Source organism: Urocitellus parryii, chromosome 6, assembly GCF_045843805.1.
Source record: "Urocitellus parryii isolate mUroPar1 chromosome 6, mUroPar1.hap1, whole genome shotgun sequence".
NCBI lineage: Eukaryota > Metazoa > Chordata > Mammalia > Rodentia > Sciuridae > Urocitellus > Urocitellus parryii.
Window position 1 is genome coordinate 152,567,615 of NC_135536.1, and position 16,505 is coordinate 152,584,119.

Below are 16,505 nucleotides of genomic sequence, written 5' to 3' on the forward strand. Positions count from 1 at the left end.
TAATAACTAGAAAGGATTAAAATTGCATGGAATTAGGAAGAGTAATCTTTGTTTTTTACTAATGTGCTCAAATACATACAGTGCCATAAGGAATGAAAGTTGTAGTGAAACTCATTGAAAACAGGTGGGATAAATAGAATTGCCTGGTTTTCTTTATCTAAGCATTAGTTGGGAATTTTTAAGCATTACCTACTCTGAGATAAGTGATTGTGAGCCCATCAAGAATTGCTATGGGGGGAGTTGGGGATCTTCTCATAACCCCCAAGGATTTTTTTTTTTTTTTTTTTTTTTTTTTTAGTAATTCCTTTTACTCAGTGAAATCACACATAACAGAATTAGCAGGATTTTTCTTTTCATTCCTGAGAGGAGATGGTCCACTGGTTTGAGAAAGAAAAAAAAAAATTCATTTCACTTCCCCTTGAAACAGAGACATTTCAAGGCCAAATAAGATATTTCTGAGTGAAGATGGAGATAACCTTAGACCAGAGCAGGGAATGTGGGTCTCTAGCTGTGGCTCATAACTTCAGTGTGCGGGAAAGTGGTTCTCTTACCTTCTATAAGCAATTTGTTTTCCCATTTCCCTTAAAGGCATACAATTTTAAAATTATTTCAAAGGAGAAAATGCTTTTGAGTTAGATAAATCTGAAAGGTTCCTTCTGGCTCTGAAGTTCTTTTTTAAGTTTAGTTTTATAGGTAGACTTTAGGTAAAAGGTAAAAATGGAGAAGAAAAAAGTATTGTCCCAGCATCCCCTCTTTTTTTTCAAACCCTATAATATAGGTAGAAAGTGTTCTTAGCAAAGAAGACCAGTTATTTATTTTATCTTGTGAGCAGATAGTCTACTCTTTGAAAAATTCATCTCAGAAAGAGTTATATAATTTATCATTTATATAACTATGGGGGCTTTTAGTGTAGCCTGTTCCCCCAGCCTGTTGTCTGTGGTGATGCACCCTGTATAGTCCACCTGACATCTCCATGTATTTGCACTTTCCCAGTTTGTTTTAATGACTTGAGGTTCATCAGCTTATATTCCAAATAAGAGCTGACCTCCTTATCACCCTTCAGGTACTGTCTCCTTCACCTCTGACCTCATCCTGATTACTCCCCTTATGCTTCCACCTTGAAGCTTTTACTTATTCTGTTCTGTCTGTCTGCACTTCTCTGCTAAATAGAATGTGACCTATCCTGCTTCCCTCAGGTCCTTTTTCAAATGACATCTTAACCAGCATTTCTCTGGCCATGCCTTTTAAAAATAACAATCTCCTTATTCTTAGAAACTCCTTTTTTTCCTCTAGTGCCCTATCACTGTCTAGCAAAAATACATAGATTATGTGGTGTTTTAATCATTCATATTTATGTGTTTTATTATGTGGTGGTCCTCATTATAATGTAAACCTTGGAAGGCAGAGTGTTTGTGTTTTTTTAATCTCTGCCATATTTCAGGGCCTAGATTTGTGTCTGCAACATAATGGGTTCTTGGTATGTTTGTGAAGTGAATTAGTAAATATTAGGCTCTGAAGTTAAACCCATGTTGCTGTGGTAGTAGTCATGACACCTCTTGCATCTCTTTGTAATTTTAAAAGTTCTTAAAAAAAAGTCCTTTTATAATGATTAAGCTAATGCTTTTGATATTCATCTTTTGAGAGATCTTACTGACGGGTATTAGGCCAGTTTTGCAAATGAGGAAACTTAGCCTGAGAAATTGAATGACATCCTAGAAGCTGTCATGTTAATGTATGCTCTTTTAATGATACTTACAATTCTGGCAAGACTGAATTGCCGTTATTAGTATCAATTGAAATGAGTGCTCAGAGTGAAAAAGTAAGCTAGTTTGAGATGGTAGGAACATGAAAATATAAAATTAAAGCACTTACTATTATCTGGGGAAATCGAGTTGCTCAAGAAAGCCTTAATATTGTGGTATTACATTCAGCAAGAGAAAGATAGAACATGAATAATTCTGGACAGTAAACATAAATTATTGAAAATGAAATGCTGGCAGGAAGGGGAGAGCAAAGTTGTAAGAAACAATAACATTTAAACATGCCAAAGCAGTAATCTAAGGATAGATTTGCTATAATAATAGAAATGTCCATCACTGGCATAACCTGAGCCAGGCCCTTCTAAGCACTGTACTTAGGTCTAATTATTTCTACATTCTTGAAGGTAGAGCTCTCAAAGCTACTGTTCAACTGGCATAATCCTGAACTGCTAGTCAGTAATTGGCTGCTTTTCTAAGTACCTCAGGTACCTCCCACAGTCCTGGCAATGGCCTTGGCCCTCATTGGGATCCCCTGAGGCCTCATAATTTGCCATTAGCCCAATAGGGGTGCTCCAGTTCCAGCTCCAACCCTGAGGTCAGCATCCACTTTGATTATCTCCTTTATTCTATTCCTGCTCCTTAGACTGAGTAAGTCCAAGATCAAAATGCCAGCAAATTTAGTGTATGGTGAAGGCTTGCTCTCCTCCGTCTAAGATGGCACTTTTTTGTTGCATCCTCACATGGCAGAAAAGAGCATGTCACATCCTTTCAGCATTTTGGGGAGGGCAGGGTACCAGGGATTGAGTCCAGGGGCATTTAACCACTGAGCCACATCCCTATCCCTTTTTTATGTTTTATTTAGCGACAAGGTCTCCCTGAGTTGCTTAGGGCTTCTCCAAGTTGTTGAGGCTGGCTTTGAACTTGTAATCCTCCTGCCTCAGCCTCTTGTCTCAGCTCCTGACAGCATCTTTTTTAAGGGCATTAATCCCAATCGTGAGGGTACAGCCCTTGTGACTGAATCACTTGTTTAAAAAAGCCTCTTAATCACTTATTTAAAAGCCCAAGTCTTAATAGTATCACATTGGGTATTATTTTCCAATATTTGAATTTGGTGGGAGACTCCTTAACATTTAGACCATAACAATACCCATGTCTTTCTGGGTACTCTTTTTATTGGAAACAGAGACATAGAGCAAGATCTGAACGTGGGCAGGTTGGCTTCAGAGTTTGTATGCTTCTTTTCCCTAGGATGGAAGTTTAGAAACCCACCTGAGAATTATGTACTTACCTCTGAAGAGGGGATTGGAATGAGGGATGCAGCTGAAACTTTAGCAGAATTGGATATTTTTATCTTACAAAGAAATTTAAAACATGTTTAGCATTAGCAGTGGATACTACTTATGACTAATATTCTTAATCATGCTTTCCCTAGTAGAGCAGATTCAACAATGATAACTAAATCTATTGAAACATGAGTAAATAATCTTTGTCTCAGTGTTTTCCTTTTTTTAATTGTTTTCCTTTTTTTAATTGTTTTTTTAATTGTAAGCCCCTTGTTCATATTTATTTTATGATTTTATAATAGAAATGAATAGGCCAGGTCTTGGCTATTGTCATTGATTGGCAGGTCAGAGATTGGAGTCTTATTGTCCAGAGGCACTTGGCAAGCCTACTGAAACTGAGATGGAGAAACTCTCTCACTTTTTGACTTGTTTTTAATTTGTTTTTGTTTTGTTTTGTTGTTTTTTAAATAAATACTTGAAGTGCTTGACCATATTTATGTGTGCCTCTAACTGGAATTCAGGAAAATGTACCTTCTCTGGGTCCTTATCTGGCAGTTCTGGGGGAGGTATTTTCTTCTGTGTTTTAACTATGGCATTTTCTTCTCTAGCCGCAGGAAATGCGTTTTGTCAGGCTGCTAAGCTCCATATGCAACTTCAGAGCAAACATGACTCTGCTACTAGCTTTGTGGACGCCGGGAATGCTTACAAGAAGGCAGACCCTCAAGGTGAGGCAGCCCATCTCCCTCTCTACCTAACTAACTGGCCAATGTTGCCTTCGATATCAAAGTCATTGTGTCCTTTTCATTCCTACTACAGGAAATTTTTGTATTTAGGAATAATACAGAAATTTTGACAATTAGAAATTTTTATTAATCATTTGGGGGCTTTTATGAAGAGAAAATATTTTAAATTTATCCTGGCTATTTAGTTATCAATACTGTTTTCTTAAGTTCCATTTACATATTTTGGAGAATTGTTTGGAAATTACCTTTAATTTTATCTAAGACTTCTATTGTCTTGATTTTACAAAATATGTTCTTTATCATGTAGGGAAATTCTAATGTTTCCTTTCTCCTAGTATTTAGTGAGTTTTAAGATACAGTTTGAGGAAATTGGATAAAAACATCTCTTGATCACACAGCATTCATTTGTGGTGTGTGTTTTTTTGTTTGTTTTTCAAAGTATTTATTTTAAGCAAAGAATAAAATTAGATAAAGTGGTAAATTTTTGTAAAGGTTGTATAGTTAGCAATTAAAAGTATTCATGACTTATCTCCCACCCATGTGCATGATAGCCTTGAGCCTCCCTTTTTGCTTTCAGTAGTCCCATCTTATTTAACATACAAATTTCAACTTTTGTAAATGTCATAAAGAAATAAGATAACATCAAGGGCTTTTGTGTAAAGGTTAATCACAGTTTAGTTTTTTCCAAAAGTGAAAAGCTGGGCATAGCCCACATAAACAGTAGGGATAGAGTAGTAGACCTACAGTGCATCAATATTTTAGAATATGATGCAGGCATTAAAATTCCTGAGTCAAAGGATCCTTGGTAAATGTTCACATGTTAATTAAAGAACCACATGGGGGGGAGGGAGACCCACAATGAGACCAATCCAATATTGCATAACCTAGATATTTGAAAAACGTTCATGCCCATAGAAATGGATCCAAGAACACTGGAAAGAAAAGTTCATCAAATACTGATACTTAGTTTGAGTGGGACTATAGACAAATGTCTTTCTCTATATTTTTAAAGATATGACAGTGAGTTCATATTTTTTACATAGCTTAAAGGAAATTAATTTTAACTTTTGTTGTTTACTTTTCTAATTCTTTAAATTTTTTCAAACTTTTCCACATTGCTGCCTCTTTCAGATCAAATACAATAAACTTGAAGGTGCCAATCACATGCCAGCAGTATAAATACTGCCATTTTGTGAGAGGGAAAAATTTTTGGCTGTTTCAGAAAATATATCATTATCATTTATTGGATTTTTTTATTCCTTTTCCAGATATGTTAGTATACCAAAATTTAACATCTTTATGCATTATACACAGTGTTTAACTTCACTTAAGAGTTGTCTGAATAGGCATTTCAAGATGCTTTTCATTTGGAGACCATGAAGAATAGAAACTATTGAAATGATCTTTCTTGTGAAGTGATACTGTCTTCCAAAATTAGTATATATCCATACAGTATTAATGAAGAATACATTTACACTTAGTTATTAGCAGATGTAATTTGTCGGTTTGGTGACAATCCCTATGGTCTTATTTTCTTTGTAACAGAGTATGTCATCTGAATGGATTCCTCACTTTAAGGTTTAGAGTAACTATGAGCCACTATTACTCCAGCCATACCTCCTTAAGTTATACTGTAGCTGCCAGGAACAAAGCCATGCTGGTGTATCTAGATTTGTGCATGATTAGTATTTACTTCTCACTAACTGACCTGCCCACCCTTCACCCCAAATTGTACCTCATTAACATTCTAATAACAGCCAAGAAGACAGGCTCACCTGAACCCTCTTTGACTGAATGGATTTTTCATTGTTTTTCTTAAATGCCCACGCTTCAGAGGCTATCAACTGCTTAAATGCAGCCATCGACATTTACACAGACATGGTAAGACATTACATTGCTTGAGCGGCTGTGGGGTGGAGTCCTTGAGATGGCTTAGAGTTGTCTCTTTTTATTTTATTTTTTCCTGTTCCCAAAATGATTGGCATTCAAATAGGTAAAATATGTGTGTGACACTGGTTTTTCCCCCCTAGGGAAGGTTTACAATTGCGGCCAAGCATCACATCACTATTGCTGAGATCTATGAGACTGAGCTTGTAGACATTGAGAAGGTAAGCACTAGTCATAGCTCCTCATAACTTGATGTGAAGCAAGTGGAGAGTTGGATGCCAGGAGCCCTCCTCTCCTAGCTGACTTCAGTTGTATACAGAGGGCTTCCTAGGGACTTCATGGGTGTGACTGCTTTCCTAGAGTGAGTGTGTAACACACAAGAGCTGGTTAGATTTATTGAACTACCCATTATTTGTACACTCTTAACACTCACTCAGCATAGCTGCTTGAATATCATCTGTGTAGTCCAGAGCTTGCTCCGAACTACAGATTCCCACCTGCTCCTGCCCGCTGCTAGCTTTTCCACTTGGATCCAGCAACATCTCAAAGCTAGCAGATCTGAAATTGGATTTTGATCTAAAGTGCTACTGCCCCCACTTGCTTCCCTCTAAATGGAAGGCTTTCTTGTCCTTTCTCTTACTCTACATCCAACCTATGAGCCAATTCTGTGGGTACTGTCCTTAATGCTTTTGAGTCTCAGCACTTCTCACTGCATTATTGTTCCCCAGATTTACTTGATCACTGCAGGAACCTTCTAACCAGTTTTCTGCTTCTACTTCCTCCTTCCCCTCATTTTTGAGTCCTCATGCAACAGAGTAACCAGAGTGATCTTTGTCAGTAGTATATCAGATTCTGTTTCTCTATGGCTACAATCTTTGGTTGGATCTCTCTTCATTCAGGAACATCTGGAATCTTGCATGTAGTCTTCATGGCCCCACTGAATTACTCCTCCCACCCCACCTATGCTCCTCATGCCCTTCTGGAACCTCCTTTCTCTACTCTCCTCCCCTGCTCTGGCTGTAGGACCTTTGCAGTGATGATTCCTCTTCCTGAACAACTCTCCCTTAGATGTCCTGATGGCTAACTTCTCATATCCTTCATGTCTACGTGGTTAACATCCCGCATGCCTTTCGATTTTTGTTAAATTAACACATTTTCTATGAGGATTATCATCACCACCTATTTGGAATTAATAACTCCAGCCCATCAGGAATACTTAACCAGACTGCCCACATTTCTCTCAAGTTTTTCTCTTGTTTTGCTGCACTGGTGTGCCTTATATCATGCTCTACCTTATGCTTGCATCTTTCCCTTTACTAGACTAAGTGCCTAAATCAACAGAGAGTTTTGTCTCTGCTTTTCTATTAGGTCCAAAGGGCCCAGAACTCTGGACATAGTAGACTCTAAATAAACATTTGTTAAATGAAAACTATGGGGCTGGGGATGTGGCTCAGCGGTAGCGCGCTCGCCTGGCATGCATGCAGCCCGGGTTCGATCCTCAGCACCACATACCAACAAAGATGTTGTGTCCGCCGAGAACTAAAAAATAAATATTAAAAATTCTCTCTCTCTCTCTCTCTCCCCCCCCCTCTCTTTAAAAAAAATAAATAAATAAATAAATGAAAACTATGCCCCAGTGTCTGGCTTAGCAAACTGGGGAAGAGTCCTGGGGGCAGTATAGAAGTTGTACTCTCGTGGTTCACATTTGCCTTTCAGACTTCATGCTGACATCCACCGTTTTGGTTATTCAGTTCAAAACTTGCTACATAATATTCTTTAGCCTCCCCTACCCTATAATTGCCATCTTACTTGAGAAATCACTCTGATCTTGATCACATCAGAGCCATCCTGTGCATTGGTGTGTGAACCTTCTTTGGAAAGTTATCTGCAAATCCTGGAGGAAGGTGATGGAGCCTGGACCCAAGCTCTTAGTTGTTCCCTGGTGTGGGATTAATGATGAGTCAGGAAAGAGACATGTCTGGTATGGCTAGGGTCTTTTTTGGTCAGAGTCTGGGATGGGCATAGTATCTTTATTGAGGTTGAGTGAGTCTTTCGAGGTCAGGCAATGTGCAGGGTACTTCCTGGTTTAAGTACTCTAGTAGACCAGGACATTGGCATTATGCCATTTCTGCCACCAGAGCATGGTCTGACACTCACTTCACTATATGGTCTTCATAAAATTAAGGGTGAATACAATGATCCATGGCATACTCTTTTCCTCTTTAAAAAAATAAATTAAAAAATTAAAAACCTGATTAGTGCTGGCAGCTTCTGAAAACCTACACCAGTGTCCCTGCCACTCTGAGGATTGACCAGTAGGTGGCACCCTCTTTCTCTGATATGTCTTGTCCTGTTAAAACGAATTACCCTAATGTAACTTATATGAAATTTTTACAAATGAATTTATTCTCTTTTAATTCTTTCCAGTGTCCGTCCACTGATTCATTCACAGTTTTAGCTACTGGAGAGTGAAGTTTGAAATTTCATAAACTCAATTGTCTCAACTTGATAAAGTAAAACACTGAACCACAGAATAAATAAGTCTTCCTTTAGGTGATCTCTTAAATGATCCAGAGGAACTATGACTCATTTCTGTTTTCAGCTTCTGAGCACACAGCAGGTTCATGGTAGGTCTTGTTTGACAGTATTTGTTCTGAAAGAATAGCTCCTTAAGGCTATTCACCACACAGTGGACTCTTAAGCGAGAAATTATCAGATACAACTGATTTCTAGTATTTAAGAATCTATTTGTGCCTGGTAAACTTTAATACATGTTAAAGTTCCACACTAAATGTAAATATCCAAAGATTATATACAGTTACCTCTTTCAAACTTTTCTGTGGAAGCAGTGCATATGCATGTTTTCCTTTCAAGTCTAGTCTCTGTCAAAATTATGAATTTGATAATTAGTTTAATTAGCATTATTTTTAAAAAGTCTTCTTTTACTAATATATGTAGTTGTAGTTTACAGTGCTAACATTTTGCTGTACCAGCCATTCTCATTACTTAAAAACATTAAGTTAAATCAAATTCCCAACATTTGTACATTTCCCCCTGGAACTGCCCCCCTGCCACCACCACCACAATCACCACCACCACCATGCAGCTGTTCCATATGGCTCAGCTCAACCCTTATCATTGATTTCTGATAAGAACTAGGAAGACAAATAGCTCTCCTCTCTGTCCCAGGAAGAGTATTTCTTTGTAGAAAGACTTGATTATGTTTTTCATGACTTAATTTATTTCAATGGGAAATGATGCTAAACACTTCAGAGAATGAAGACAATTAAAAAGACTTTCTTGAGGGGTGGGAAAGGACTTTTGTGCATGCTAATTAAGCACACACACTTACCATTGAGCTTCACCTCCAGCCCAAGATGGTTTTTGTTTTACTAATCATATTTATTGAAAAACTTCTGGGGCTGGGAATGTAGCATGCTCGCCTGGCATGCGTGCGGCCCGGGTTCGATCCTCAGCACCACATACAAACAAAGATGTTGTGTCCGCCAAATACTAAAAAAAAATAAATATTTTTAAAAATTCTCTCTCACTCTCTCTCACTCTCTCTTTAAAAAAAAAAAAAACTTCTTCTGGTACTTCATATTAATCAAAATATTGGCAGTAGTTTAATAGGCACCTTTATTTGTGATGTCATTTGCATTTATTCCCTTACCATCTCTTCATTGAGCACCTGTCATGTGCTAGGCATTATAGTAAGCTCAGGGATATAATATTGAGCAATAGCCCCAGTACCTGTTCTCACAGAGCTTACATTGCAGTGGAAGAAGATGTATATTCAACCAGATAATCCCACTTGTGTGTACATGATAACTCTGAGAAGTGTTCCAAAGGAATATATTCTTCCAGACACTTCTGTATGAGTGTACACTTGCAAAAAGAAGATCACAGTGGGGCTGGGGATATGGCTCAAGCAGTAGCATGCTCGCCTGGCATGCATGTGGCGCAGGTTTGATCCTCAGCACCACATACAAACAAAGACATTGTGTTCGCCGAAAAAACTAAAAAATAAATATTAAAATATTTTCTCTCTCTCTCAAAAAAAAAAAAAGAAGAAGAAGAAGATCACAGTGTATCTGTTCTTTGATAACTGTAGGGTTTTTTTTCCCCACATATTTTATTGGTGCATTGGTACATAATGATGGGATTTGTTATCACATATTCATACATGAACGCAATATAACAATATAATTTGGACATTATCACTCCCCAGATAACTGTGGCGGATTTTTGTGGGGGAGGATAGTTACCAGGAATTGAACTCAGGGGCACTCGGCCACAGAACCACATCCCCAGCCCTGTTTTGCATTTTATTTAGAGACAGGGTCTCACTGAGCTTCTTAGTGCCTTGCCACTGTTGAGGCTGGCTTTGAACTTGAGATCTTTTTGTCTCAGCCTTCCCAGTCACTGGAATTACAGGCATGCACCAACATGTCCAGCTTGATAACTGTTTTAAAACTTAGTATTTTATGAAGAACTTTCCATCTTAATGCTTTCTACTCCTTACTTTCAATCATAGTCCAATAGCCCAGCATATCTAACCACTTACGTTGTATCTAGCTATTCTTATTATAAATAACACTGAGAAAAATCTGTTCAGGAGCATATTAATTAGCATAGTTAATGACAGAAACAATAGACTCAAACATAATTATTGAAAATTATTCAAGGTGAATGCTCCATAATACAGATACTAGGATAGTGCTGGCCCTGCCACATACCTCCCGTTACTTCAGAGTTGCTCTGCTCTTGGACACTACCTCCTGCAGGAAGGCAGAAGCCTGTGGACTTTATGGGCCAGTTCTATTTGCTTCTTGTCAGCTCCCTATTCCAATGTGGAATTCTAACATAATTCCCTAGCCTGTTGTTTTATTTGTTGTTTTATTATTCCTATGCCTGTTTCTTAACCCATGAAGAGCTGCCTTGACGCTATCAAAATAATGAATACAGTTTTGGGGAAGGCAACACCTTTAATCTGATTTTTGCATGCTGCTTGCTCCCTATTTTAGGCTTAATGGGAAACCTTTGTCATTTAAGACAGGGATCTGCAAATGTACCACTTGTGTTCTATATGCCCACAGTTAAGAATGATTTTTATGTTTTTTAATTATTGGGAGAAAAGCATTTGTGACACATAAAAATAATGTGAATTAGAAATTTCATTGTCCATGAATAAAGATTCCTTAGAACACAGACACACATCTTATGTATATGTTGTTCCTGGTCATGCTGCCACAGGAGAGCTGAATCGTTGCAGCAGAGGTTGTTTGGTTCACAAACCCCAAGATATTTATTATCTGATCTATTACAGAAAAAGGTTGCTAGGTTCCTGATTTAAAGCCTTGTACATACTTACCTCTTGCCATTTGAGATGTAGAAGTCATTGCTTTTTCCAGGATTTATACATCTAAAACCTTGCTGAAAATAGCAACATACATCATAATGTATCTCTTTCCAGTGACTTTGCATAGAGTTTCAGGCTCTGATAGACACCTGTTTTACCTTCTGAACTGTCTTATTGCTTAATTTCCTTAATCTTCTGCCACAATATTATAAGAGCTTCTAGATTTCTGGCTTGGAATCTCTGTTTCCTTTCTACTTGATGGTTAATTGAGTGTCACACGTTTTAGATTGAAGGCACAATGTTGTTCAAGATGACTCATGTGACTAAGGAGACTAAAATACAAGGACCACAGATTCTTTACAAGTTAGCAAAACCATATCTCAAAAATTTAAAAGTAAATAAATAAAAAGGGTTGGAGATGTGGCTTAGTGGTAGAATACCCCTGGGTTCAATTCCCAGTATCCCTTCCCCCCAAAAAAAAGACTTTTATGGTATTAGAGTAATCTGTGCTACAATAATATCTGTAGACTTAAAGTATAATGGAATTTCATATCTTTCAAAAATAGCAATCCGGTGTAGCTATTATGGGTTTGGCAGTGATGGGCACATTAGGGATGGAATGTTTTCTCCCTTTAAGAATATTTAGGAAGCAGAGTTCTGCCTTCTTCAATATCACTCCAATATCAATATAGGAAGTCTGACTTTAGTGTCATTCTGGACTTGGTGATTGCCATTCTAACTTATGGGAAGTGGAAAAGACCTGGAGAAGGATTCAGAAAAAGTAAGATATATGGCTTGAGCTTCAAAGTGGCCACAGCATGTCTGTTTCTATTTTATTGGAGAGAACTAATCACATGGCCACCTCTGTCTGCAGTGGAGGCTAGAAAAGTTGGTTTGCTATGGCGGAAGGAAAGATTTTGATGGATAGAAAGCATTCTTCTGCCAGGAGCCCTACAGAGGTGTGCAATCCCTAAATAAAGTTGGCTGAATTGTGAAAGGTTTACCACTGGAATAGATTGATTTATTGGGGGGGGGGGGGAGATGTAGTGTAAAATGCAACTCTTTGAGGTAATTTACAAATGTGAGTAAAATGTATGTATTTTCAGGCTATTGCACATTATGAACAATCTGCAGATTATTACAAGGGAGAAGAATCTAACAGGCAAGTGGTTTTTTTTAATATTATATGGGTTTTATTATGTGTGAAAAAAAGATAAATCATCATTATACTATGTTAGTGTCTTTGTACCAAATGCAAATATACCAGGGTTGAAACATACACATCTTTTATTTTTCCTTTGGACTGTTATTTTCCTTTGGACTGTTATTTACTCTGCTCTGGTTGTTGATTTCAGCTCAGCTAACAAGTGTCTGCTGAAGGTGGCCGCATATGCTGCACAACTTGAACAGTACCAGAAAGCCATCGAGATCTATGAGCAGGTGAGAATACTCATGTCTCCTCAGTATAAGCCATTCATGATCTTTTTTTTAATTAAATTTTATATTTCATTTTTCTTTTTACTTAGATCATTCACATATATAAATAAGTAAAATTCATTCATTTTTAGTATATTCCCAAGTTTTATCACCATTACAACTGTTTAAATCTAGAATCCCAAAATCAGCCCAGTACCTTATTCCAGTCTCTTCCCAGTCCCAGGAAAATATGATCTACTTTCTGTCTCTATGGATTTGCCCTTTAATATACATGGAATTCACAACATGTGTTCTTTTGTGACTGATTCCTGACATATTGTTTTCAAGATTCATCCATGTTGTAACCTATGTCAATATTTCATCATTATCACAGAAAGTGATACTCTATAGTTTGTTTACTCATCAGTTGATGAACATTTGGAATATGTCCATGTTTCCACTTTGAGGCTGTTAAAAAAAATACTGCCATGGGGCTAGAAATATGACTCAATGATAGAACACTTGCCTGGCATGGGCTAGGCTCTGGATTCAATCCTTAGTACCACAAAAAAAGAAAAAAGAAGAAGAATATTACTATGAACATTTGTAGTTAGTTTTTCTGGGGTTTGTTTTTAGTTCTCTTGGTTATATACCTAGGGATGGAATTACAATTGCTGGGCTATATGGTAAGCCTTTAGGGAAACTCAAACAGTGGCTGCACCATTTTACATTACCACCAGTCTTAACACAAGGATTCCAGTTTTGATGTACCATCACCAGTGCTTGTTTTTTTCAATAGCTCTCCTAATGAGTATGTCTCCTTATGGTTTTGTTTTTTTATTTCCCTAATGATTAGTGATGTTGAACATCTTTTTTGCATGCTTATTGAACATTGTTATATTTGTAGAAATATCTAGCCAAGTCCTTTACCCACTTTTTCATTGGGTTGTTTTTTTTTTGAGCTCTGTATATTCTGGGTATTGACTCCTATTAGATAATATAATTCGCAAATATTTTCTCATTGAGTAGGTTTTCACTCTTTGGATAAGTCCTTTTTCAGTTTCTGATTGGATTGATATGGTAATGAGTTTTAGTAGTTCTTTATGTATTCTGGATATTAATGCCTTATCAGATATGTGATTTGCAAATGTTTTCTCCCATTCTGTGGGTTTCATTTTTACTCAATTAGTCATCTTTTGATGCACAAACATTTTTAGTATTCATAAAGTCTAATATGTCTGTTTTTTTCCTTTGTTGTCTGTGATTTTGGTGTCAGATTATTATTGCCAGATTAAGTGGTATGAAGTTTTGCCCTGTGATTTGTTGTAAAAGTTTTATAGTTTCAGCACTTAGGTTTAAGTTTTTAATCCATTCTTAGTTAATTTATTTATATGCATATTAGGTAAGCATCTCACTTCATTCCTTTGCACGTGGAATTCCAGCTCACCAGCACCATTTGTTGAATAGACTTTGCTATTGAATGGTCCTACAACTCTCATCTTTATTATTTCAGCAGTCTATGAATTTATTTCTGGGATCTGTATACCATTATACCAGTATCACCTCATTTTGATTACTGTATCTTTAGAGGAAGTTTTGAAATCAGGAACTGTCAGTCCTATAATTTTGTTGTTCTTTCTCAAGATTGTTATGCTATTGTACACATACATATGCATGGAGGAAAAAGAAGGGAGAGAGAGATGATTTTTTTTAATATTTGTAGTTATAGATGAACACAATACCTCTATTTAATTTATTTTTTAATCTGGTGCTGAGAATCAAACCCAGTGCCTCACACATGCTAGACAAGCACTCTGAGCCACAACCCCAGCCCGAGAAGAGAAAATTTGAAGGAATTGATTCACATGATGATGGAAGCTGAAAAGTCTAAGATGTAGTCAGGAGGCTGAAGACCCAGGAAAGCAGATAGTAGAAGTTCCAGTCCAAATCTGAGTCCAAATGCATGATACTAATGTCTCTGCTCTCCGGCAGTCAGGCATTGAAAATGAATTATCCTTTACTCATTAGCTTTTATTCTATTCAGGCCTTCAATAGGTAAATCTCTCTTACTCATTGTACTGATTCAAATGTTAATCCTATCTAAACACCTTCACTGATATATTAGAATAAAGTTTAACCAATATCTGGGTGCCTGGTAGTGTATTCAAGTTAACAAAAAATTAACCCTCACAGTGTATTGTCATTTTGACTATTAAGTCTTAAGAATCTGCCCATACAGAACGTCTTTCCATTTAATTCGATCTTTAATTTTGTTCAAAAATGTTTTATAGTTTTCAGCGTATAAGTTTTGCACTTCCTTAGTTAAATATATTCCTAGGTATATTTTTGATGCTATTGCAAAGGAATGGCATTCTTAATTTCCTTTGTAAAACGTATAGAAATATAATTGATTTTTGCATATCATTCTTGGATCCTGCAGCCTTGCTGGACTTGTCAACACCAATAGATGTTTCTGTGGATCTCTTAGTATTTTCTGTGTATAAGACCATTTCATCTTCAGATGTTTTACTTTTTCTCCCTAATCTGAAAGCCTTTTATTTCATTTTCTTGTCAATTGCCTTGGTTGTAATCTCCAATGCAATATTTAATAGAAATGACTAGGGCAGTCATTCTTGTCTTATTCCTTATCTTAGAGGAAAAGTTTTCAGTTTTTCAGCATTAGGTATGATGTTAGATGTGGGCTTTTAAAAATTGATGTTTATCATTTTGAGGAAGTTCTCTTCTATTCCTAGTTTGTTCCACTTTCTTTTTTTTTCTCATTAGAGGATGTTATATTTTTTAAATACTTTTATGCATTTATTGAGACAAGCAACAGCTTTTGTCCTTCATTTAATTAATAAGGCATATGACAGTAATTTTCATGTGTTGACCCAAACTCACATTCCCTGGACAAATCCTCCTTAGCAAAGTTTTTCAGTGTCCCCAAGAATACCCTCAAATTCAGTAATTCGCTAAAGGGCCTCAGAAATCACTGAAAGCGGGGCTGGGGTTGTGGCTCAGTGGTAAAGTGCTTGCCTAGCACATATGAGGCACTGGGTTTGATCCTGGGCACCACATAAAAATAAATAAATAAAGACATTGTGTTCATCTACAACTTAAAAATTTAAAAAAAATCACTGAAAGCTATTGTAATCACAGTTATGGTTTATCACAGCAGAATGATACAGGTTAAAATCTGCTAAAGGAGAATCTCATGGGATGTTTCCAAAGAGCTCCAGATATAGCAGTTCTAGTTGACTTCTACCAGTGGAGTTGTGTAGATAGCCCTTACTTTTCCCGACAGCGATGTGGGAGAAATGCACTTAGGCTGTTGTCAACCAAGGAGGTTTACCTGAATCTGGTATCCTGAGTTTTTAGGTTGGCCTGAACCACATTATATCAATCTCTCAGGTTAACAGTGACACTATTTTTAGCAAAACATTTCCAGAGCTTAGAGGTAATGTCACAGGAGCTACAGGCAAATGTCAGTCTTCTCTTTGGGCAACATTAGTTCTTTACCGTGTAGCCATGGTAAGCAATTGTTTTCGTGAGCTACAAGAATTAGTTTGTTAATATTTTATTGAGGATATTCATAAAGGATATTGATCTTTAGTTTTTCTTTATTTGTGATGTCTTTGTTTTGGAATCAACGGAATTCTGATGTCAGAATAAGTTAGTGTTCTCTGTTTTTTGAGTTTGTAAAGGATTGATATTATTATTTAAACATTTGGTAGAATTTGGTGATTTTTCTCTGTTCTTTTGTTTTCATGTATTGATTTCTGTCTTCATTATTTTCTGATACTTTCTTTGGATTTATCTTGCTCTTTTGTTTATTTTTTCCTGAACATTTCAGTGGATGCTTAGTTTCCAGATTCTCCTCTTTGTCGTCTATGCATTTTACTGATTTCAAATACCTTTTCAACACTGCTTTGAATGTGTCTCATGATTGATTCATTATTGTATTTTTTACTCCGACTCTTTTTTTTTTTTTTTTTTACTTATTTCTTTTGGGATTTCATTAACTCATGGATCATTTATTTAATTTCCAAATGTT

General features: G+C 36.7%; 1 protein-coding gene across 2 annotated transcripts in view; it reads left to right on the forward strand.

Moving 5' to 3' along the window:
* The window catches only part of Napb (NSF attachment protein beta), a 45,203-nt gene that overhangs the window by 18,973 nt on the left and 9,725 nt on the right, over nucleotides 1-16,505 (forward strand). The window contains exons 3-7 of one of the 2 annotated variants that reach the window (XM_077799420.1): nucleotides 3,652-3,768; nucleotides 5,621-5,667; nucleotides 5,817-5,894; nucleotides 12,142-12,197; nucleotides 12,391-12,475. In XM_077799420.1, the coding sequence (XP_077655546.1) occupies nucleotides 3,652-3,768; nucleotides 5,621-5,667; nucleotides 5,817-5,894; nucleotides 12,142-12,197; nucleotides 12,391-12,475 (383 nt within the window). Of the gene's footprint in view, nucleotides 1-3,651; nucleotides 3,769-5,620; nucleotides 5,668-5,816; nucleotides 5,895-12,141; nucleotides 12,198-12,390; nucleotides 12,476-16,505 lie in introns of those variants that run through there. The other variant, XM_077799421.1, reaches the window with a different exon arrangement.